We start from the raw sequence: 26102 nt of genomic DNA, 5'->3' as shown, positions 1-26102 counted from the left end.
TTATTTCTCGTGCAGCACGACACATGCATCCTCTTTCTTTACGAGCGTCTTCAGCATATCTGCGAGGTAACGGTTCACGGCTCGCCTCCGCACTTGCGAATCCACCGCACTCTCGTGCGCCTGAATGTGGCACTCGAATGCCGCTGAAAAATAGAAAAACAGAGCAAGCATGGCTTTAGGCTGGGGAGGGAAAAGGAGCAATTGGATGGAAAAATGCAAAAGGGAAGACAAAACCACACAAGAAGCTATTTTCTTTAAGAGAAATTGTGCAGATACAATTCAATGGTAAACTTAGGTTTCTTACTTTCAGATGCGTTAAAAATGCAGCAACCCATATTCCAGTTACTAACCTTGCAGTCATCGTCTCATCTAAAATTCTTGAAAATTTTCCAGCTTCATAGAACTAGCTTTCAATGCCTAAAAATGTAATTACAGCCAACTGCCTGCTACAGTGCCTCTGTGAGCATAAGTGGTCATGAAGACAAAATACAAGCTTGGTTCATCATAGGCTGCACTGACACAAACACAATGATGCCAATTATAACGCAAGCTTCCAACAACTAAGCCAGATATATTTTAAAAAAGATGAAGCTGTGGTGAGTCACAAGCCGCTTTCTCACACGATTCTCATGAGTCACAGCAGTTAGCTTTGGGTGGCTGACAGATGCAGGCTCAACTTACCACCCAAAAATACAACTGTAAAATAGCAGTGAAAGAAATTTAATCTGATCATACTACTTGAATGCTAACATGCCGGTAACAGACTGATCAGATTGTTTTCACCATCTCTTCTATTCTACCTGGTGATATACGGTAGCCTAAAATTTGAATGCTTACCAATAGTGTATATGTTTTGTTTTTGGGTTGAAATTAGCTACAATTTTTCATGCTAAATGAAGTATTGTGCAATACAGCCCCCTTTGAACACTGTTTACAAGCCCCCCCAAAATTAAAAAAAATGGCATACCTTAATTACATCCAAACATAGAACATCAACTATGATTTCGTGCATTGTTTCTCTTTCGCCGACTGCGCAACAAAAAGCTAAATAGTTGCAAGGGAAGAAAAATCAGCCTACCGTGAAGAACTTGCAGCTTCCTCGGAGTCAGTGCTCTTTTCTTGGGCGCTGCGACACCCCCCTCTTTCTCCTTGTGGAGGTAGCGACGACAAGGGGCCCCCGTCACGCTCCTGTTGTAGAGGTTCTTGGTGCCCCACACCACTTTTGCTGTTTCCCGCACAAAGATGGAATCTTTAGGCTCCTCCAGCAGCCGCTCCCATTTCTCTCTCGGTATCACAATACCCTGGCCAAGGCCAACCTGCAAATACAACACACCGCAAATAACCAGCAACCCAGCTGCTTTCTGCCCAATGAAAACATAATGTCTCAGATGGCACTGATCATTGCTTTAAATAGCAATGGCAGCTGTCACATAGGTACGTTTACACTCTTGCTCAGTTTTAGGGGTAAAGCCCCTTAGGGCTCGGGCTGTCGGCGTCTCATGTCGTTGTCCCATGTCATTGTTGATGTAGTCATGGTACTAAACCACCGGGACACTTGTTTTCCAACGCCTCACGCTAGAACATAATGTGTACTAAAAAAACACACCGGGCCACGCGTTTTCCAACGCCCTGCACTAGAACGTTTTATCCCCATGGGCTACCCCGCAACGGTTTCACCTCCGTAGGCAAAAACACCAAGGTGCCAAGAATACACTTACACAGCATGTTTCACCCCTCCCCAAGTTTCACACTAGTGGAGATGGCCTGGGGATATTTTTTTTATTTCCTCTTCAACAATAGGTTCACCATTCTTTGCTGTCACCTATTTCATGCCTTTTCACCCTGGCTAGCTGCCCCTTTTCAATATGTACACCAAGGAGGGGAACAGCGCAACACAGACGAAACGCAATACGAAAGTGACAACCACGAGCTCTGACCACCAACAGCGCTCATGGTTGTCAGTTTCTTCATGTGTTTCATCTGTGTTGCACTGTTCCCCTCTTTGAAATTATGCACCAGCTCGCCCAAGCCTTCACAATTGCAATATGTACACCCTTGTTCTTGCCCACCTGATACACTCCTTTTGCTTTAATTCAGATGCTAAGTGGCACTGTCACAAATATTTATTGGTACGTGTAAAGTTAATGCCTTTCTCCCAAGGGTTGCTGTGGCTTTTAAAAGAAAATTTGTGTAATGAGACTCCAAATGCCGAAGGCACTCATCCATTTTTGTAAGTCAAACAATGCGACAAAACATCTTTCACAACCTTACAAAACTTCTTGACAATCTTTTGGAAAGTTCTTAGAGGACCTTGTAGAGCATTACCCTGCACTTGAAAGTTCTTCATAACTATCAACAAGGACAAGTGCCAGCAAACTTCAATTATGCGTCACTGTTACATTCCAAGAGAATATGGGATTTAAATGTGTTCTTCCCAGCACAAGTCTGTTTTGCAACATACTCATAATTTAGAATCCACGCATCCTATTTGAAGCTCAAGGCCAGAATTTCAATTTGATGTCGAGGGTTCGACGGAAACCTGTCTGGTCAGGATGACACGTTCCAATAAAAACAACAGACATGGTCCAAACAAAACTATCAAAACGTACAAAAACGAGCAGTCAAAAAATGTTTAAGCTTCACTATGGAATATTTCAGTGCCACACGCTCAATCAAAATTAGGGAACCCTTATTCTGTATTACGTGTTTACATCACATACTGAACAAGATATTCCATAAATCTCAGTTACCCAATTGTGAAGAAGGGTTCTGTAGTGAAGCCAGAACGTGCCCTGAATGTTTTTTTTCTAGTTTTAGTGCCTTTTGGTCGAGATCTGCTGTATTTATTGAAAGAATTATTCACAGCAAAAACACCCTCCGCCCCAACGACAACTGAGTATGCTTTGCTCTTTTAGTAGAATTCAAATCGTGTGCTTAGATGCACGTAAGCTCAACAAATGGACACGCTGCATACCTCGTCCTTGCCGATTGGCTCATCTCCTCCGGACCACTCAGAATCCCACGCTTCTTCCTGTGGGCATAAATGTAAATATCACACTTCAGGTAAGTGCCTTTTTTTCTTCCTTTGGCAACACATCAATGCAGTGATATGGACTAAAGATCTGATTGCCTCATTTGCCTCTACTTTGAACGTCACTCATAAAGCAAGAAAAAATCCTATTCAATTTTACATAAGCACAGCTGAAAGAAACATATTATTTTTTGATCAGCTTTAACTTCAATGCATGCCGTAAATAAAACAAAGCCACCTTGAGGCTTAACAATGTATCAGCTTATTTTTTTTTACTCCTCACAAAGCGGTAATGAAACCAGCCTTACATCAGAATGGTGGCCAGGGAGTCCAGAGCTGTGGCAACCAGTGAGGCTTGAGGAGGCTGCCATCCACAATGCATCCTGCTGTAAAGCATCAACATTGAAGGCTACATCAGCAACACTTGGTTGAAACCAGGAAAAATGCAATTTAGAGCATAAACATGAATACCTTTTTGAAATGCTTTGGAATTGTGAAACGATTACAGTGAAACCCTGGTTACAAATTTTCCAATTATTCCACGACCACTTCTTACGACTCACCATTGTCTCAGAAAACTTACCAGGAAACATTGCAGTAAATATTCCAGTTATACAGAGTACATAGTCTGCTTCCCATCACAGTTCACATGACCAAAAATGCCCATGACGGTTGGGAAACGACCCTGCTTCCCACCTTTCACATTGTTTTCTTCCCCCTCTCATTACACATGCTTGCCTTTCTCCAATTATAATCTTTTCAATGGTGTATCCACCATTCTTCCTCCCCTCATTTCTTTCCCATCTTTAACATTTAGCACCGTCTTTTCCTTGCAGTGCATGCAACTGAGATTGTATGCAAATCACTACATGAAAAGGGGTTACGTTTGTTTAAAAGGAGATTCCTTAAAAGCACTTAAGAGTGTTATGTCACAAACAGAGCACTTTTGACACACACAAAAGCAGCTGCTTACTTCTGTGCGGTGGCGGGACGGCCCAGGGCTGCAGCTGGGCGACCCAATCGCCACTGGACTAGGTGCTGCGGCCTGGATAAGAAATAGCAAAATTTAGCACCGTCTTTTTCCTATGGTGCACGCAAATGAGATTATGGAAATAACTACATCAACATGGTTACGTTTGCGTAAAAGGAGATTCCTTACAGAGTACTTTTGATGCCTACAATATCAGCTACTTACTTCTGTGTGGTGGCGGGATGGCCCAAGGCTGCAGCTGGGCGACCTGATCGCCACTGGACTAGGTGCTGCGGCCTGGATAAGAAATAGCAAAATTTAGCACCGTCTTTTCCCCGCAGTGCATGCAACTGAGATTGTATGCAAATCACTACATGAAAAGGGGTTACGTTTGTTTAAAAGGAGATTCCTTAAAAGCACTTAAGAGTGTTATGTCACAAACAGAGCACTTTTGACACACACAAAAGCAGCTGCTTACTTCTGTGCGGTGGCGGGACGGCCCAGGGCTGCAGCTGGGCGACCCAATCGCCACTGGACTAGGTGCTGCGGCCTGGATAAGAAATAGCAAAATTTAGCACCGTCTTTTTCCTATGGTGCACGCAAATGAGATTATGGAAATAACTACATCAACATGGTTACGTTTGCGTAAAGGGAGATTCCTTACAGAGTACTTTTGATGCCTACAATATCAGCTACTTACTTCTGTGTGGTGGCGGGATGGCCCAAGGCTGCAGCTGGGCGACCTGATCGCCACTGGACTAGGTGCTGCGGCCTGGATAAGAAATAGCAAAATTTAGCACCGTCTTTTCCCCGCAGTGCATGCAACTGAGATTGTATACAAATCACTACATGAAAAGGGGTTACGTTTGTTTAAAAGGAGATTCCTTAAAAGCACTTAAGAGTGTTATGTCACAAACAGAGCACTTTTGACACACACAAAAGCAGCTGCTTACTTCTGTGCGGTGGCGGGACGGCCCAGGGCTGCAGCTGGGCGACCCAATCGCCACTGGACTAGGTGCTGCGGCCTGGATAAGAAATAGCAAAATTTAGCACCGTCTTTTTCCTATGGTGCACGCAAATGAGATTATGGAAATAACTACATCAACATGGTTACGTTTGCGTAAAAGGAGATTCCTTACAGAGTACTTTTGATGCCTACAATATCAGCTACTTACTTCTGTGTGGTGGCGGGATGGCCCAAGGCTGCAGCTGGGCGACCTGATCGCCACTGGACTAGGTGCTGCGGCCTGGATAAGAAATAGCAAAATTTAGCACCGTCTTTTCCCCGCAGTGCATGCAACTGAGATTGTATGCAAATCACTACATGAAAAGGGGTTACGTTTGTTTAAAAGGAGATTCCTTAAAAGCACTTAAGAGTGTTATGTCACAAACAGAGCACTTTTGACACACACAAAAGCAGCTGCTTACTTCTGTGCGGTGGCGGGACGGCCCAGGGCTGCAGCTGGGCGACCAATCGCCACTGGACTAGGTGCTGCGGCCTAGATAAGAAATAGCAAAATTTAGCACCGTCTTTTTCCTATGGTGCACGCAAATGAGATTATGGAAATAACTACATCAACATGGTTACGTTTGCGTAAAAGGAGATTCCTTACAGAGTACTTTTGATGCCTACAATATCAGCTACTTACTTCTGTGTGGTGGTGGGACGGCCCAGGGCTGCAGCTGGGCGACCCAATCGCCACTGGACTAGGTGCTGCGGCCTGGATAAGAAATAGCAAAATTTAGCACCGTCGTTTTCCTATGGTGCACGCAAATGAGATTATGGAAATAACTACATCAACATGGTTACGTTTGCGTAAAAGGAGATTCCTTACAGAGTACTTTTGATGCCTACAATATCAGCTACTTACTTCTGTGTGGTGGTGGGACGGCCCAGGGCTGCAGCTGGGCGACCCAATCGCCACTGGACTAGGTGCTGCGGCCTGGATAAGAAATAGCAAAATTTAGCACCGTCTTTTTCCTATGGTGCACGCAAATGAGATTATGGAAATAACTACATCAACATGGTTACGTTTGCGTAAAAGGAGATTCCTTACAGAGTACTTTTGATGCCTACAATATCAGCTACTTACTTCTGTGTGGTGGTGGGACGGCCCAGGGCTGCAGCTGGGCGACCCAATCGGCACTGGACTAGGTGCTGCGGCCTGGATAAGAAATAGCATAATTTAGCACCGTCTTTTTCCTATGGTGCACGCAAATGAGATTATGGAAATAACTACATCAACATGGTTACGTTTGCGTAAAAGGAGATTCCTTACAGAGTACTTTTGATGCCTACAATATCAGCTACTTACTTCTGTGTGGTGGTGGGACGGCCCAGGGCTGCAGCTGGGCGACCCAATCGCCACTGGACTAGGTGCTGCGGCCTGGATAAGAAATAGCAAAATTTAGCACCGTCTTTTTCCTATGGTGCACGCAAATGAGATTATGGAAATAACTACATCAACATGGTTACGTTTGCGTAAAAGGAGATTCCTTACAGAGTACTTTTGATGCCTACAATATCAGCTACTTACTTCTGTGTGGTGGTGGGACGGCCCAGGGCTGCAGCTGGGCGACCCAATCGCCACTGGACTAGGTGCTGCGGCCTGGATAAGAAATAGCATAATTTAGCACCGTCTTTTTCCTATGGTGCACGCAAATGAGATTATGGAAATAACTACATCAACATGGTTACGTTTGCGTAAAAGGAGATTCCTTACAGAGTACTTTTGATGCCTACAATATCAGCTACTTACTTCTGTGTGGTGGTGGGACGGCCCAGGGCTGCAGCTGGGCGACCGAATCGCCACTGGACTAGGTGCTGCGGCCTGGATAAGAAATAGCATAATTTAGCACCGTCTTTTTCCTATGGTGCACGCAAATGAGATTATGGAAATAACTACATCAACATGGTTACGTTTGCGTAAAAGGAGATTCCTTACAGAGTACTTTTGATGCCTACAATATCAGCTACTTACTTCTGTGTGGTGGTGGGACGGCCCAGGGCTGCAGCTGGGCGACCCAATCGCCACTGGACTAGGTGCTGCGGCCTGGATAAGAAATAGCAAAATTTAGCACCGTCTTTTTCCTATGGTGCACGCAAATGAGATTATGGAAATAACTACATCAACATGGTTACGTTTGCGTAAAAGGAGATTCCTTACAGAGTACTTTTGATGCCTACAATATCAGCTACTTACTTCTGTGTGGTGGTGGGACGGCCCAGGGCTGCAGCTGGGCGACCCAATCGCCACTGGACTAGGTGCTGCGGCCTGGATAAGAAATAGCACACCGTCTTTTTCCTATGGTGCACGCAAATGAGATTATGGAAATAACTACATCAACATGGTTACGTTTGCGTAAAAGGAGATTCCTTACAGAGTACTTTTGATGCCTACAATATCAGCTACTTACTTCTGTGTGGTGGTGGGACGGCCCAGGGCTGCAGCTGGGCGACCCAATCGCCACTGGACTAGGTGCTGCGGCCTGGATAAGAAATAGCATAATTTAGCACCGTCTTTTTCCTATGGTGCACGCAAATGAGATTATGGAAATAACTACATCAACATGGTTACGTTTGCGTAAAAGGAGATTCCTTACAGAGTACTTTTGATGCCTACAATATCAGCTACTTACTTCTGTGTGGTGGCGGGATGGCCCAAGGCTGCAGCTGGGCGACCTGATCGCCACTGAACTAGGTGCTGCGGCCTGGATAAGAAATAGCAAAATTTAGCACCGTCTTTTTCCTATGGTGCACGCAAATGAGATTATGGAAATAACTACATCAACATGGTTACGTTTGCGTAAAAGGAGATTCCTTACAGAGTACTTTTGATGCCTACAATATCAGCTACTTACTTCTGTGTGGTGGTGGGACGGCCCAGGGCTGCAGCTGGGCGACCCAATCGCCACTGGACTAGGTGCTGCGGCCTGGATAAGAAATAGCAAAATTTAGCACCGTCTTTTTCCTATGGTGCACGCAAATGAGATTATGGAAATAACTACATCAACATGGTTACGTTTGTGTAAAAGGAGATTCCTTACAGAGTACTTTTGATGCCTACAATATCAGCTACTTACTTCTGTGTGGTGGTGGGACGGCCCAGGGCTGCAGCTGGGCGACCCAATCGCCACTGGACTAGGTGCTGCGGCCTGGATAAGAAATAGCAAAATTTAGCACCGTCTTTTTTCTATGGTGCACGCAAATGAGATTATGGAAATAACTACATCAACATGGTTACGTTTGCGTAAAAGGAGATTCCTTACAGAGTACTTTTGATGCCTACAATATCAGCTACTTACTTCTGTGTGGTGGTGGGACGGCCCAGGGCTGCAGCTGGGCGACCCAATCGCCACTGGACTAGGTGCTGCGGCCTGGATAAGAAATAGCAAAATTTAGCACCGTCTTTTTTCTATGGTGCACGCAAATGAGATTATGGAAATAACTACATCAACATGGTTACGTTTGCGTAAAAGGAGATTCCTTACAGAGTACTTTTGATGCCTACAATATCAGCTACTTACTTCTGTGTGGTGGTGGGACGGCCCAGGGCTGCAGCTGGGCGACCCAATCGCCACTGGACTAGGTGCTGCGGCCTGGATAAGAAATAGCAAAATTTAGCACCGTCTTTTTCCTATGGTGCACGCAAATGAGATTATGGAAATAACTACATCAACATGGTTACGTTTGCGTAAAAGGAGATTCCTTACAGAGTACTTTTGATGCCTACAAGATCAGCTACTTACTTCTGTGTGGTGGCGGGATGGCCCAAGGCTGCAGCTGGGCGACCTGATCGCCACTGGACTAGGTGCTGCGGCCTGGATAAGAAATAGCAAAATTTAGCACCGTCTTTTCCCCGCAGTGCATGCAACTGAGATTGTATGCAAATCACTACATGAAAAGGGGTTACGTTTGTTTAAAAGGAGATTCCTTAAAAGCACTTAAGAGTGTTATGTCACAAACAGAGCACTTTTGACACACACAAAAGCAGCTGCTTACTTCTGTGTGGTGGTGGGACGGCCCAGGGCTGCAGCTGGGCGACCCAATCGCCACTGGACTAGGTGCTGCGGCCTGGATAAGAAATAGCAAAATTTAGCACCGTCTTTTTCCTATGGTGCACGCAAATGAGATTATGGAAATAACTACATCAACATGGTTACGTTTGCGTAAAAGGAGATTCCTTACAGAGTACTTTTGATGCCTACAAGATCAGCTACTTACTTCTGTGTGGTGGCGGGATGGCCCAAGGCTGCAGCTGGGCGACCTGATCGCCACTGGACTAGGTGCTGCGGCCTGGATAAGAAATAGCAAAATTTAGCACCGTCTTTTCCCCGCAGTGCATGCAACTGAGATTGTATGCAAATCACTACATGAAAAGGGGTTACGTTTGTTTAAAAGGAGATTCCTTAAAAGCACTTAAGAGTGTTATGTCACAAACAGAGCACTTTTGACACACACAAAAGCAGCTACTTACTTCTGTGTGGTGGTGGGACGGCCCAGGGCTGCAGCTGGGCGACCCAATCGCCACTGGACTAGGTGCTGCGGCCTGGATAAGAAATAGCAAAATTTAGCACCGTCTTTTTCCTATGGTGCACGCAAATGAGATTATGGAAATAACTACATCAACATGGTTACGTTTGCGTAAAAGGAGATTCCTTACAGAGTACTTTTGATGCCTACAATATCAGCTACTTACTTCTGTGTGGTGGTGGGACGGCCCAGGGCTGCAGCTGGGCGACCCAATCGCCACTGGACTAGGTGCTGCGGCCTGGATAAGAAATAGCAAAATTTAGCACCGTCTTTTTCCTATGGTGCACGCAAATGAGATTATGGAAATAACTACATCAACATGGTTACGTTTGCGTAAAAGGAGATTCCTTACAGAGTACTTTTGATGCCTACAATATCAGCTACTTACTTCTGTGTGGTGGTGGGACGGCCCAGGGCTGCAGCTGGGCGACCCAATCGCCACTGGACTAGGTGCTGCTGCCTGGATAAGAAATAGCAAAATTTAGCACCGTCTTTTTCCTATGGTGCACGCAAATGAGATTATGGAAATAACTACATCAACATGGTTACGTTTGCGTAAAAGGAGATTCCTTACAGAGTACTTTTGATGCCTACAATATCAGCTACTTACTTCTGTGTGGTGGCGGGACGGCCCAGGGCTGCAGCTGGGCGACCCAATTGCCACTGGACTAGGTGCTGCGGCCTGGATAAGAAATAGCAAAATTTAGCACCGTCTTTTTCCTATGGTGCACGCAAATGAGATTATGGAAATAACTACATCAACATGGTTACGTTTGCGTAAAAGGAGATTCCTTACAGAGTACTTTTGATGCCTACAATATCAGCTACTTACTTCTGTGTGGTGGTGGGACGGCCCAGGGCTGCAGCTGGGCGACCCAATCGCCACTGGACTAGGTGCTGCGGCCTGGATAAGAAATAGCAAAATTTAGCACCGTCTTTTTCCTATGGTGCACGCAAATGAGATTATGGAAATAACTACATCAACATGGTTACGTTTGCGTAAAAGGAGATTCCTTACAGAGTACTTTTGATGCCTACAAGATCAGCTACTTACTTCTGTGTGGTGGCGGGATGGCCCAAGGCTGCAGCTGGGCGACCTGATCGCCACTGGACTAGGTGCTGCGGCCTGGATAAGAAATAGCAAAATTTAGCACCGTCTTTTCCCCGCAGTGCATGCAACTGAGATTGTATGCAAATCACTACATGAAAAGGGGTTACGTTTGTTTAAAAGGAGATTCCTTAAAAGCACTTAAGAGTGTTATGTCACAAACAGAGCACTTTTGACACACACAAAAGCAGCTGCTTACTTCTGTGCGGTGGCGGGACGGCCCAGGGCTGCAGCTGGGCGACCAATCGCCACTGGACTAGGTGCTGCGGCCTGGATAAGAAATAGCAAAATTTAGCACCGTCTTTTTCCTATGGTGCACGCAAATGAGATTATGGAAATAACTACATCAACATGGTTACGTTTGCGTAAAAGGAGATTCCTTACAGAGTACTTTTGATGCCTACAATATCAGCTACTTACTTCTGTGTGGTGGTGGGATGGCCCAAGGCTGCAGCTGGGCGACCTGATCGCCACTGGACTAGGTGCTGCGGCCTGGATAAGAAATAGCAAAATTTAGCACCGTCTTTTCCCCGCAGTGCATGCAACTGAGATTGTATGCAAATCACTACATGAAAAGGGGTTACGTTTGTTTAAAAGGAGATTCCTTAAAAGCACTTAAGAGTGTTATGTCACAAACAGAGCACTTTTGACACACACAAAAGCAGCTGCTTACTTCTGTGCGGTGGCGGGACGGCCCAGGGCTGCAGCTGGGCGACCCAATCGCCACTGGACTAGGTGCTGCGGCTTGGATAAGAAATAGCAAAATTTAGCACCGTCTTTTTCCTATGGTGCACGCAAATGAGATTATGGAAATAACTACATCAACATGGTTACGTTTGCGTAAAAGGAGATTCCTTACAGAGTACTTTTGATGCCTACAAGATCAGCTACTTACTTCTGTGTGGTGGCGGGATGGCCCAAGGCTGCAGCTGGGCGACTTGATCGCCACTGGACTAGGTGCTGCGGCCTGGATAAGAAATAGCAAAATTTAGCACCGTCTTTTCCCCGCAGTGCATGCAACTGAGATTGTATGCAAATCACTACATGAAAAGGGGTTACGTTTGTTTAAAAGGAGATTCCTTAAAAGCACTTAAGAGTGTTATGTCACAAACAGAGCACTTTTGACACACACAAAAGCAGCTGCTTACTTCTGTGCGGTGGCGGGACGGCCCAGGGCTGCAGCTGGGCGACCCAATCGCCACTGGACTAGGTGCTGCGGCCTGGATAAGAAATAGCAAAATTTAGCACCGTCTTTTTCCTATGGTGCACGCAAATGAGATTATGGAAATAACTACATCAACATGGTTACGTTTGCGTAAAAGGAGATTCCTTACAGAGTACTTTTGATGCCTACAATATCAGCTACTTACTTCTGTGTGGTGGTGGGATGGCCCAAGGCTGCAGCTGGGCGACCTGATCGCCACTGGACTAGGTGCTGCGGCCTGGATAAGAAATAGCAAAATTTAGCACCGTCTTTTTCCTATGGTGCACGCAAATGAGATTATGGAAAGAACTACATCAACATGGTTACGTTTGCGTAAAAGGAGATTCCTTACAGAGTACTTTTGATGCCTACAATATCAGCTACTTACTTCTGTGTGGTGGTGGGACGCCCCAGGGCTGCAGCTGGGCGACCCAATCGCCACTGGACTAGGTGCTGCGGCCTGGATAAGAAATAGCAAAATTTAGCACCGTCTTTTTCCTATGGTGCACGCAAATGAGATTATGGAAATAACTACATCAACATGGTTACGTTTGCGTAAAAGGAGATTCCTTACAGAGTACTTTTGATGCCTACAATATCAGCTACTTACTTCTGTGTGGTGGTGGGATGGCCCAAGGCTGCAGCTGGGCGACCTGATCGCCACTGGACTAGGTGCTGCGGACTGGATAAGAAATAGCAAAATTTAGCACCGTCTTTTCCCCGCAGTGCATGCAACTGAGATTGTATACAAATTACTACATGAAAAGGGGTTACGTTTGTTTAAAAGGAGATTCCTTAAAGTAGTACTGACACGAAATTTGAAAGCTAAGATAACTATTTAAATAGCTTCCTTTTTATCAGGAGATATCTTCCAGCAAGTTTCAACAGCAACCGTGCAGCGAAACATATTTAAAATCCATTTTAATCTTCGCCCGCACGAGAAAGCCCACAGCAAGCCGATTTGACATCATCTGCTACTTGCCCCAAACTGCCGACGTCGGGGCTCCCGTGGCAAAGCCAATGCGCTGGTTGTGGTTGGCGCGCGCTGCTCGGGCTATGTACACGTCATGGTTTTGGGACTGACGTCATGCTGCTCGGGCCTGTGGGGACGGCGAAGACCTTGGCCGCTCTGGGTGCACGCGTGCGCTCGCTCACGCACGCTTCCAGAGCGGCAGCGATACTGCAAGAATGGTGACGTCACGCGATACCTCCTGTCATGGCGGCCGCTCGGTGTTTGTTTTGTCGAAACCGAAACTGACACGAATAAACGACGCTGTAAATGAATGTTTACGCTGCGCTCAACCGTCTAATCCGTCATTGTATGATTAATGGGCTGGTAGGCACGCATAGCAGTGAAAAAAACGTAACACGAAAATTTTGTGTCAGTACTCCTTTAAAAGCACTCAAGAGTGTTGTCACAAAACAGAGCACTTTTCACGCACACAAAAGCAGCTGCTTACTTCTGTGCGGTGGCGGGACGGCCCAGGGCTGCAGCTGGGCGACCTGAACCCAACTGGACCAGGTGCTGCAGCCTGATAAGAAATAGCAACATTTAGCACCGTCTTTTCCCCCGCGGTGCATGCTACTGAGATTGTATGCAAATCGCTACATGAAAAGGGGTTACGTTTGTTTAAAAGGAGATTCCTTATTAAAGGGGTCATGCAGACAAAACACAAGTTTGGTTCGTTTGAAAGGTTGCCTCCTTAGAATCATACTGACACCACTTTTAATGAACACTTTACTCAAATAAGCTTCATTATGAGGAAAAAAGGGAATGGCTATGCCACCCACTAGCTCATTTACCACAACAGAACCTATGATGTCATACCAGCCAGCTCTGCGATTGGCTGAGGCCGGCAAAAGAAAACACAAATTTGGCAGGGCTTATAAGCTTTCCGAATGAGCTATTTGCATTTAAATGTAATGCATATTCATTTTACAGCAGCAAGAATGGTGGGGTAAACAATGAAAGTTAAAAAATGCACGTAAACATAGAAGTACCGATGTGCACTGCTGTTGGTACTGGGCACACTACGCTTGTTTTAGCTGCACAGCACTGCAGCACTTTAGTTTTCTTACTTGACACTGGTCGATTGGCGTAAGTGACGCTGTCTTATGTGGCCCTGTTTGTCGAGCATACCCCATGTTTCATGAAACGATTGCTTTCTACCATAACAAAAACAAGCCAAGTTCAAATACAGTAAAAAAAACACGTACAGCAGTCTGCGGCTGAGTATGGTAGGGCCATCTGGGAGGACTGACTGCAAGGCTGCAGAAGAGCCTAATGATGCAGTGAAAGTTCGTTTGAATACCCGGCCTTGTGTCTCATGGCAGACATCATGAAAATACACTATCGGGTGTGAGAATCAAAATTTTAACCTAAATTGATGAATTTCTCTTATGTCCGGCATCGTTTGCTGCTGGACAAGCATTGGGGGCACTATAAGACATGAAAACTTTGGAATAAAACAAACTTGTATTTTGTCTGCATGGCCCATTTAACAGCACTCAAGAGTGTTATGCCACAGACAGAGCCCTTTTGACACACACAAAAGCAGCTACTTACTTCTGTGCGGTGGCGAGGCGGCACAGGGTTCAAGCTGCGTTCACTTGGCGATCCAATCACCGCTGACAAAGGTGCCGCAGCCTAAAAGAGACCGCAACATTCAGCAATGTCTTTTCCCTAAAGGGCAATGAACTGAGACAATATGAAAATCACTACATCAACAAGGTTATGTTTGCCTGAGAGAAATTTCTTAATGCCATTACCACGCCTATTCAGATCGATCAGCAGTGATCAATGCTTCCAATAGCCGATTTTGACATGTTGCATGTAGTCATCCCAGCTGCACCTAGGGCCCTCCATGTGGATAGTCTAGGCAATGCACTTTTAGAGTCAGTCTAAGCCTTCCCGCTCTGGCGACATTGTGATCTTTGATGGCATTTCTTGCAAGTTAAGGTGTGTATGTTGTTGCAAAAGGGGGCGTGACTGCTGCGCTTGACAAATAAACATGCTCGGTTCTTTTTTGCTCAGCGTTTTTGCCATGCAGCATATGAAAGGAGGTGCAAAGATGGAAAGACAGAAGAAAGGTAGGGAAGCAAGAGAAAGAGAAGTAGAAAAGAAACACTTCATCACCAAAAACTTTTCATGATCACAAGGGCCCCACCAGTCAAATATCAAATTATGCTGTCGGCTTTGTAATCTGACGGCTTTGAGCAGTGATATTTACTTGAAAATGTCACCAGCTATTCACTGAGCTTTTGCTTCGAGTTAACGTGGTTTTATTCCACCAAAGTTCATTTCTGAAGGTCCATTACATGCCTAACAAGGTGACTGGGCATTTTCAGCCAGTATACAAGTCTTGGTTTCATTGTTGTGTTGCATAATTCATATTTGTCACTACTACGTAGCTACCCAACTACAAGCCGATTTGCTTTTTTTGAGCGCAACTGTTCCTCAAAAAAAACATGTCACTTGTGATTTCATTTTACCCTTGCTTTATTTCTACAATATGAGTCTCAGCTGCTTGTCAAAGCATCACACCAAGTTGTCGGATATCAGTTCAGACAAAGAGAGTACTTGAAATCAGCTTTGCACACTGGCAGTTGTGTCAGTTGTCTGCAGGCCAGTTTTGCTGCCATACTTAGGCTTTTGCAAAGGTCAAGTGTTGCTGCTCAGCAGAACTATTCTGAGAAAGTCTACAACAGGTGCGGTACTGTTTTCATTACAAAAGGTTAGATGACGCTGCAATGCAGGAGGCTGTTGGTGCTGAACTCCTTGTTGCACAACAGCTCGTTGGTGAAAGTTTGCAGGGTACGATTCTGGCACATTGCACCTCATTTCTTCCTGCAAGCAGATCTGCAATAGTGACTCCAAAGATAATATTAAACCGCGTGTTTACGTTCTGACAGATAACTGACAGTGAACATCTACAAGCATCAACCACCAATTTTCGTTTTCAATGCCAAGCGAATTTTTTCGCATACAGTGAAATCTTGATGATACGATTCTGGGTGATATGAATTTTTGGATGATACGAATCTCTTAGAAGTCCTGGGAAAATTGCATTTCTTGCAATAGACAAAATTTCGGCTATTACGAATGGACCTGTGCGGCCCGGCGGATGATACGAACGAGCTGGCGAGGCGCCTGACTGCCGAGCGAACAACCGACGGCGACGTATGCGCTCTCTGTCCCCTCTTTGTCACTCTTTAGCGGGGGACACATGTCTGTCCGAGCAATCCGGATTCCGACGCGGCGCATCAAAATATCTAGCAGGTTGGATGCACGTGGGAGCGGCGGGGCAGCGGGTCATCCGGCAGCCAAATCGGATCTCGGGGCAGAGATGCATGCAGGGACGGGTGCCTTTCCGCTCATGTGTTCGACCCTTTTCTCAAAACGGCCGGGCTGTTGTTTTCTGCTCGCAAAAAACAACCTCAGATGCCACAGGCACGCTGACGGCGCCACGGAACCACCCGCACGATGCGCGCGGCCAGGCCCGCCAGCAGCGGCAGCATGGCTGGGCTTCGGCCACAAAGTGGTGCGGTGCGCTCGATCGACTGCTTCTAACCGCTCTTTAAAATGCCGCTCAAAGCACACACAAAGTTGGTTGTGCGGTAAAGGAGCTGATAATGTGGGCTAAAACAGTAATATAACACATCTCCAGTGGAGCCAGCAGGCTGTCTCGAGCGCTTAGAAACTGCCGCCATGAGACGCGCGCCTCCCCATTGGCGCAAGTCGTCAGGCTATTCCCACTGCCGCGCTCGTTGCGCATCATTTTCTGACCAAGGCAGAAGCTGCCGCGGGGATGCGGAATCCTCAACGCGGGCGTGAAATGATCGCACGCGCATAGCCAATGCGCACGAATCGCATGCAAAAACGCCATGCGGTTCATCCCTTGATCGTTGCCGCATATAGTGAGCTTGGGAATTGCGAGTGAGGAGACCAGTGCGAAGTTTTATGCACTCCAGAAAGGACTGCTCGGGGACAAAGAGGTTAAAAAAAGCAGAAAAAATTGTGGATTTCTTCACAAGAAAGTAAGAAAAGAAATAAACGAAAACTTTTTAGTGCTCAATTTTTTGGTTTCTGTTGGTTCACACAAATTTCGGGTGATACGAATATTTTTCGCGGTCCTGCGAGATTCGTATCATCGAGATTCTACTGTAATGTGCTTGTTCCAAATGTTTCTCTGGCCATAAATGCCAAGTCTCATTAACAGGGGGTTCCTTTACATCATGTGGGAATGAATTTGTGCCCCCAATATTGTCAAGTCGCCAGATTTCATCTCAAGAACCACCCTTTTATGCATTTTGAAATGGAGGTTTGATTTCACTGCATATTTAAGCCACTACACGCGCTACCCTGTTTTTACATATATTTTACGAACTGTATGGGAGTGCCGCCACACACCATCCCTTGCCCCAAACCCAAATCCCTCACTTGAGCAGTGGGAGGGTCGGTTGACCAGCTCCAACCCGGATCACCAACAACATCTGGTAGACCGGGCGAGACAGGCCGCCAAGACCCAGGGCTTCCTGGACTAAGGAGGTCCCCCACCTGGCGGTCAACCCAACAACATTTACTGCTCAATTAAATGTTTATTCCTCCTCCTCCTGTTCTGCACAACTCATTTTTCCCCTGGGATCTGTTTTCGAAATATTTACCTACAAAATTATATTCTAAATTTTTCTACAATTGGCTGTTTTTTATAAAGTTGTTTTTTATAATTTTCTTCAACATCTCGACATAACTTTTGATTTTGATCTTTTTTTTCAACCATTATTTATAAAAAACTTTCAAAAACTGGTGTTGTCAGAAACGGCGTCGAATGATCTGCAATTTACGTAGCTGAAATTTGGCCTAACCAATGTTAGCACACAAATGTTTTCTTGAACCACTGAATATCAGTCAATTTCGTGCAGCAACGAAATAGTAAAAGCACTCAAGAGCCTTACGTCATAGACAGAGCTCTTTGACACACACAAAGGCAGCTGCTTACATCTGTATGGTGGCGAGTTGCTTCAGGGTTGAAAGACCCACCACGTGATGCCACTGCTGACGGCCTGGATGCCACCTGACACAACAACAGCAACATGAGAGTGAAAAATGTCTTTCACTTAGGTGCAATTAACCAAAATAACATTATTCAAGACAAACAGAACTATTTGTTTACATGAAAGTTTATTTTGATTATTAAAGCATTATTTCCTGCTTCTCATCTTATGACAAAGACAGCTTGAAACATATGTGACATACACGTAAACACTCACATTTGTATGATGGCGAGGGGTCCCGGGCATTCTCAGCACACTCGAGTCAAAAGACGGGGCTGATCTCGGCACGTCAGGTGTAGCCTGCTAAGAAAACAGCAGTAAATGCAGGAACACCAGTACTCCAAATGTGACGCAAAAGACAGAACATAGTTCAGGACACAAACGACATTTTTTTGAAATGTACATATGCTTAGCCTCATGACAGACAACTGTAAATCCTTGAGCCCTACGTTTCAAACCAAGCCTATATTCAGGCTGGTTGCAATTGATCGCTTTTGTTGAGCATGTAGATGTAGCCATGTAATATAAACGGCTATCTTCAGGGTAAACCAATGCATTGTTCAAAGGAGCATAGTTCAAATGAAAAGTTAGGCTTGTCAACAAAACACCCCAAAATATGCTGCTATCAATAAGTAGCAAAAGTAACACACCGCTGTAAACACATTGTGCTTATACCAGCTGAATGGTGGCAAGGTCACTAGCCCTTGGTTTAGTGCTTTGAAGTAACTAAAGCACTTCTCATTGGTCAGCTAAGTGCAGCAGCCATGGTCAAGAAAACATGCCAGTAAAAAACATAACTAAGTTTGAGATGATTACGGGATTTTTATGGGGCAAAGCCAACAAAGGAAGAGAGAGTTTCGGAACAAGAATTCATAGCTGAATATGAGCAATGAATGGTCACCTGTGGATGATGTACATCCAACAATGCCTGGCTATCTTCAAATGGATCCTGCACGACAAGTAATGTTTTAAACATGAATGCATTCAGTTAGTTACTTCCTGCATTGAGAAAGCAACCTACCTCTTCGAGGTGACAAATGGGCTCTTGCACCTGTGCATCCTCAAGAGAATCCTGCAGAGGAAGTGGCCAAAACAACTGCTCACTCAACATTTCCACATATCTTCACAATTGTACCCACCATGCTTGCCGTAAAGCGGATGCTACCCTGCAAGGCCGCCAACTGCAGCTGCACTTTTCCTGCATCGAAAGAAACCCGCAGAACACCCATTTGTATGAACAGCCCACGTAGCTTGAGTTATGTTGAAACTTCTGAAAACAAAGATGATGTGAATATTCTGCACATAATAACAATCAAAAGCTAAGTTCATGGCACCTCCATTTCACTTGGTTTTTTAACATATCTCATGGTTCATTAAAAAATTTGCATGCCAAACAAAGTTTCTCCATCTACAAATGATGCAGGATGGCATACGACCAGGTCAGGCAGCACGGTTAAACAGGTTGCTTACCAAGTCAAAAATAAAAATGGAAGTTTTTAATTTGAAGCACTATGCATTGTCACAGTGCTGAGTGTATTAGGCAACTGACAATAATTCACGAACATTATGCACTATGATCGCAAGCCATTAGAAAGCTAAAAACATGTTCAATTCGCACAATCAGCCACATATGCCCCACTTAAAAAATCCCCAAGGCTCAGCCAGTGTACTCAGTCGCAAATTTCTTTTTCCCACAAATTTTAACCACAAATATCTTGCACACTACAAATGCCGAAATATTTAAAACCACTGTGTGTTGAAGCCAAGCTGCAATGTTGCTTCTAGTATCAGGAGGTTGGTGTATGCACCAGCTATTTTCAATAGCTAAGGTTTTCCCAGTGGAGCCACAACCAGTAAAAACTTCAGAAAAAGGATACTAGCACTTGCAGCTCATATGACACCCTTAATTTGAGTTGTTAGGCTACAGAGATCCAGGTAAGTCTACATTTGAAGGGATAATGTGAAACCCAACTACCGCAGGTTGCCGCAGCGTTCTTGAGCTGGTTGGGAACACGGGCCATGCCGTTGCTGGTAGCAGCTATGCCTGATCATTTGGCAATCTGCGTAGCTGCAGACACTGCTCTGTTTGACTTAACTGTCCCTTAATGGAAGGCTTAAGGTAAAAACTGTTACTCCTTTCGAGTATTACTGTCGAACCTTGGTGTAGCAAGGTCCTACTAGATGTTGAAAACTTTGTTACACTGCAAATTCCCTTAAGCCGAGGTTGGTATATTTCACCACTAGTTGTCAGTAATGGATAAAGAAAATTCTAAAGAAACTCCACCAATAATATTGCAACGAAAAGTACTATACAGTAAACGCTCGTTGATTCGAACTCGGTTAATTCAAACTTACAGTTAATTTGAAGTGACGCCCTGGTCCTGGCATAGCTCTCTATATTTAAATGGGGGGAAACTCCCGATAATTCGAACACGTCGGTATCTATAACGGTTAATTTGAACTGGGATCCCCTAGTGTCCATCGCTTCTTCCAGAAGAAGTCAGTATAGAGTGATTACAACCTTTTGCAAATCCAAACCAAACCAAATTTCCTGAGGCTGCAAAACAACGAAACAGAACAACAGCAGCATAGCTACGGCAACAGCTTATTTCGCTTCCGCTGTGAGTGCCGCGCCGCCAGTGCCAGGGCTCTGGCGCATGGCATTGCAGGTTTTATTTGTGCAGTGGCTGCTGTGTAGTGTAGTGTGCCTAATTCAAAATAACGAGTTCAGAGGTGGCTTCTTCATGCTCGGCCCGCGTAGTGTGGCGCAACATCCATTCATTCTAGTTCCCGCCCGCTAATTTGAACTGCGTTTATTTCGAACAATTATATGCTCCCTTTCGAGTTAAAAATTACGAGCTTTTACTGTGTATATATGTATATATATATAAAGAGAGAGAGAGAGGAGAGAGAGAGAGAGAGAGAGAGAGAGAGAGAGATTTTTTACCATCAGAATTCTTTGGACACAATATGACTGCCCCATGGGTACATTACATGACTCAGCAAGCAGTGACAATGCGGCTGCGGCTACGGTTGGAAAGTGACAGGGTAGCTACAGCTACACCTAATCCTATTTGTCATGAAAATACCCTTGCTGAAAACACAGTTGCTTATAGAAAAAGGGGAACCAGTGTACAATATGAAAGAGTATAAGCACTGTAGATGTAGTTGGCCAAATCTTGTACTCCGGGTACAAATAATACTAGGCTGTCTCAATCAAAAATTCTGTAGCTGGTAAATGTTTTGGAGCTACAACTGGTATCCTGATGCATCATGTTTACTTGAACAATGAAACTCTGGACTTCACACACCACTGCAATGAGCTGACATGACAAATTATACTTTACCCATTCCTTTTATTACGGTTTCTTGCAATTCAAAATTCCGCTTCCGCTCCTCTCGCAGCTCCTTCTTCACAGCCTCCAGCTGTGCCTGAAGTTCCTTCACCTCCTCCTCCTTAGCAAGGAGGAGTTTTTTACGTGATGGCTCAGAGCTGCCATCAACAATGGCCTGCATGTTGCGTTTGCGACCAAGCTTTTTCCTCCTCAGCAGCTCCTTCTTGGATACTTGCTTCTAAAATGCAGAACACATGTTCAAGCATCACGATTCAGTCCACAATTCCAATTAGAAATACAAGGGAAGCAATGAAGGCAAAGGTTCGTTTTTACGCCGGCATGACTGCAAGAAAGTTTTGAAAGCTTAAAAAACGTCAGAACAAAATTTTTGATGTGGGCATTCTCAGAAAAAATACATCCCCCAATATGCATTTTGCCTCAACAACATGAGTAGCAACTGTCAAATAGCAAGCTGCGCTCTAGCAGGCCGATAAAAGCCATCGCAGTACAGTGCACTTTCATTATGAACTGAATGGGCAAATAAATTGAAAATTAACCACTGGTAACTTTAGGGAAACAGGGAGAAGGGAGGCCATGCTTTTGTGGATTAGGTACTGGTGTAACTCCCATAAACTTGCCTGGGGTCGTTCTTTGGTAGGAAGGGGCTCTTCAAACACCACTTTTGGCCACCTCATCCGCCGCTTCGTCATTCTTTTAAGAAGTTGCGCTTGCAATGCTCTGCAATGCCAGAAAGTTACAAGCAATAAACCAACCACAAAATTGCAGTTATTGTCATGCATTTGCATACTACTCTTAGCCCTGCACAGCCTGAATGCATTTTCTAAGGGTAAAGGTATCAGTATTGTATTGAAAAAAGGAGTGCAACAGAAGCTGCTCGAGGAAGCGAAATGTCAACATCCTAAATGCGGCGTTATTATCAGGTATGAAGGGAGGACTGCAAAGTTATCTGTAGTTGAATGAGGAAAGCATCGAATGACAACTCCCTCATCCTCCTTTTTATTACCGGTTGCAGATAGTACATACTGTCACAAAATGCTTTTCTCTTGCGCTGTTTTTACATTGATAAAGTGCTGCTTTTTATAGGTGGTGACCCGTTAAAGCAAATGTTCTCCATAAGGTGCTGTAAAGACAGCCAGAGGCAAATATATAGCAGCAATAACCTTTAAGTGTGCCTACATTCACAGATTTCAGCTCTAAAAGTCGAACAACACGTCATATGGCAGTGGGGTACATCACTCTAGCATGTTTGCAAGCACTAATACAAAACAATTTGCGCAACACAAGTTAAGGGCATTATGTGCTATCACTGAACTCATTCATAAACAATTTAAATTCTGGTATTACAGCATCTAATTTCACACCAATCGATCAAGTATGTTTCCGCCTCTTCTCTACACAGGTTGCCCATTGAATTGGTGAATAGTCACGCCTTCATTTAAACTTGGGCAACATGGAACGAAAAACTGGACAAATACGTTGAAATACGCAGCGTACATTACATGTCATGTGCTGTACGCTTCACTTACTAATTAATCATGTCTAGGGCTGAGGCGCACACACCAAAGACAAGCTCTGCTAATATGATTATTTATATGCGCTACTTCAAGCTGCTTGTATATGCGGAAAGCAGCAGCTTGCTGCCCGCTGTCATTAGAGAATTCCAGTTACCCGTTGCTTATAGTCCCACTGCATGCATAACAGTTTGTCCCATCAGGCGCATCATAGTGGTCTCAGGCACACATATTCTTTCCATTTGATCGAAGTTGTGGAACTGCAGAGGTGACACCAACTTATCATGGTGCGACGAAAGAACACATGTGGTCCAGAAGAAAATTTTGTGTCACCAGGCCACTTTTGCTAAGTCGCAACAAGATTGAATGGTCACCACCTGCTATTGAGGCACACACCCCATGTTAGTCCTTCCCCAAAATAATTTCACAGAAATCACAAAAACTCACTGATAGTCCGATGCGAGCAGCCTATGTGTGCCAAATTACATGCCTCCTGGATGGCATTCATCTATTATGTTTCAAAATCAGTTGTGTCTATTATCATGGCAATTGTGAGAACACCTGTCAGAAATTTCTCATGGCAGCAAGACACCCAGAGATTCTCTGGGACAAATATTCCCCGAAAACTCCATCCCACAGCTGCTCCTGTGGCGCGCTGGGGTATAGCATCTGTTTTCAAACAGAGGTGAACGTAACGCGTTATAAGTAATCGAATACTTGTAATCAATTACATTGTTCTTTAACCCTTTAAAAACTGTGGCATTCTGGGTAATTCAATGACATTTTCTTGAAATTGATTACCAGTGATAAATTACTTTTTTTCCAAAATCAACTTATAATCAGTTTTCTACGGCAGTGCTCGTCGCAAAAAATATGCAACATCTCTTAGGGACCTCCCATCTTGTCAGTTGTCGCCACAGCTCACCTCCTATTCTGGGTCTGAAATTGACCACTGTAATCAATTACCTTTTAAAGGAAGTAACTTTAATTGTAATCGGTTACTTATTTTCTGTAACGTGGGCAAGTCTGCTATGAGAAGGCTCGGGTTCGAAGCCGTCAGAGGAAAAGTGTTTTTTTTTTTTATTTTGCAATTTTTGAAGTTTCACTCGTAATTTCGTTAAAGTTTTTTTTTCGTTCTGGTTATTACTAAAGAGGTGAACGACTCCAAAAATTGGTTGTATTAGGTTTATTACAGGTTGGGTAGTGTAGTTGGGCTGGGTAAGGTTGGGCTCGTTGCAGTTGGGCTGGATTTTGGCAAGTTATGATACGTTAAATAGAGTAGAATACATTGGTTACAGTATGTAAATTAGGTTACGTTAGGTTCGTTGAAGTTAGTTTATGTTAGGCTATTGTGGTGTTTATAAGAAGCAAGAACACTACAGTTATGTTAGGAGGAAAGATTATTCAGCGAATTTTAGGCCAGCAGGCTTTTATAGAAACTGCCGTGAGAATTTTACGGAGGAAATTCTCACGGCTGCCTCGGTACGCAGCCTTCGAAATACGGCCCAAGATTACACATCTTCAAACAAGTCATGGAGAAATGCAGCTCTACGAGGCATGTAACACACAATAGCGACGATAAGAAAGCACAATTAACATCCACCAGCAAGCGTTTTATTAGACCAGCTACGGTGCGGCTGAAACTTGTCTGCACGAGTTGAACTTGCGTTCCGCACAGGGGTGCACGCAGTCCAGTGTACGAGGCACGCAAGTGAGTAATCGGGGTTGCAACCGTTGCCTCGATACACGTAAAGCTAGTCATGAAAAGTTCTTCCGGATCACGTTCCCGCTACTAGAATGATTTGCACAGCAATGTTTGATTACATCTGGCCCGGATGACGCCATCGGCGCCACCGGACCGTTTCTATTCAACAAAGTCTTTTCTCTCTCTGATTACATCTGCTGGCTGCAGCGATCTGGGTGGCCCATGCATGCGGTCAGAAAAAATATAAGTGAATGGAGATGACACCGCATCGCAGCTTCCGTAGGTGCCATTTTGTTAGTCTATTATCCCGGCTAGCTTAAGAATTACCGTCAGAAATTTCTCACAACTGTCGCCTCTGGCCCGCTGCCCGGAGTTGAAGGCAAAAAACCGGACCATCACCACTAACGTGAAACCTAGGGAGGGGTGAATCATGCATTGTACAAGTGTATTCAAAGATTATAAAGTCTCTCTCATGCCACACGACGCGCGCTGATATACGCGACATCCCGATTACGAGTACGGAGGAGAAGCGAGTTTTCGTTGCTGCCTCTATAGCGTTGTGGTATAGATCTGGTTTTTAAATCAGAAGGCTCAGGTTCGAGTCCTACATTGAGGGGGTTTTTTTTTTGCTTTCGGATTTTTTCAGTAATTGCATTTTTTGAAAATGCTGTTTTTATTACTCTGGTGTTTATCATGTCAAGAGATGAATAAACAGGACTTGTAGACTGTGTTGGATTACGTTTAATACGGGTTGTGTTCTCTGTCGCTGGGCTGGGTCATATTTTTGTTGCAGTTGGGCTGGATTTTGGTAGGTTATGATGCGTTCGGTTAGACGTAGTATTATTCAACGAGTCTTAGGCCAGTCAGATTTTATGTAAACTGCCGTGAGATTAGTCTCATCCTACCATTTAGCCAGCTGTGATGCGCAGTCATGCACTTCAACTCACCGCCCAGTTCTTCCACGCTGCCGTCATAAAATCCTTCGTCTCGGACGTCCGCCGAGGCGTCATCCGAGCGCCAATAAATCTTCTTATTCTTGGCGAGGTCGTGGACGCTTTCTGGGTCGAAGTCCTTGATTAAGGAAACATGAACCACTGCGGTTGCGCCGTCTTTATATACAACGTACGCAAACGCTGGCGCCGGCATGATGCACGTTAGTGAAACCATGGTTAGAGCGCACTATCCCGGCGACAGTCTCAGGAAAAGCAGAAGAATTTAAGATGGCTGCCCCTGTGCACGGTGCAAACAGAAAGCAGAAAACAGAAAGCAGAAGAATGTAAGATGGCTGCTGCTGTGCATGGTCAGTGAGAGGAGGAGGCACTGGCACGGTGCAAACAGAAAGCAGAAGAATGTAAGATGGCTGCTGCTGTGAGGCGCCCGGGGCAACGCCTCCTTTGGTCTCTCCTCTCCTTCTCCTGCGCTCCCCTGAAGGGGAGCGCGGGAGGACGAGAGCAGAGTCCGGCCGTTGCACCCTGTTCTGTGACATTCCTCCATAGTGCCCGAAGCCGAGGTCGTCGCCCGAGCGAGCATATGCGCCCCCTTGTAGCACGAAAGACAGAACATGCTTAAAGCTTATCAAGTTTAAAGGCGAATGAGAGTTAAGATTTCACATTAAGTTGAAACAAAACAT

At 44.9% G+C, this 26102-nt stretch overlaps 1 protein-coding gene across 1 annotated transcript; it reads right to left on the bottom strand.

Moving 5' to 3' along the window:
- Positions 1-25482, bottom strand: LOC144159731 (uncharacterized). The gene is made up of 9 exons (XM_077691432.1): positions 25420-25482; positions 21248-21473; positions 19040-19098; positions 18922-18972; positions 4005-4076; positions 3340-3417; positions 2975-3031; positions 1079-1316; positions 1-143 (listed from the first exon to the last, which is right to left on the bottom strand). Exons 1-9 carry the CDS (start codon positions 25480-25482, stop codon positions 1-3), a joined length of 987 nt encoding a protein of 328 aa, XP_077547558.1.
- Positions 25483-26102: the final 620 nt, after the last annotated feature.

This window comes from Haemaphysalis longicornis, unplaced genomic scaffold (assembly GCF_048455015.1).
Source record: "Haemaphysalis longicornis isolate Haplotype H1 unplaced genomic scaffold, Haemaphysalis longicornis Haplotype H1 scaffold_10, whole genome shotgun sequence".
Taxonomy (NCBI): Eukaryota; Metazoa; Arthropoda; class Arachnida; order Ixodida; family Ixodidae; genus Haemaphysalis; species Haemaphysalis longicornis.
This window is presented reverse-complemented; position numbering and strand designations above follow the sequence as displayed.

What these genes read in the sequence shown, in the direction of transcription:
- LOC144159731 (XM_077691432.1), bottom strand. Translation starts at nt 25,482, where the DNA reads ATGACGCCTCGGCGGACGTCCGAGACGAAGGATTTTATGACGGCAGCG. An exon ending in CAGCGTGGAAGAACTGGGCG is followed by an intron (nt 21,474 to 25,419) that starts GTGAGTTGAAGT and finishes TCTGCATTTTAG; the next exon opens with AAGCAAGTATCCAAGAAGGA. An exon ending in TCCCTGGCCACCATTCTGAT is followed by an intron (nt 3,032 to 3,339) that starts GTAAGGCTGGTT and finishes TTATGCCCACAG; the next exon opens with GAAGAAGCGTGGGATTCTGA.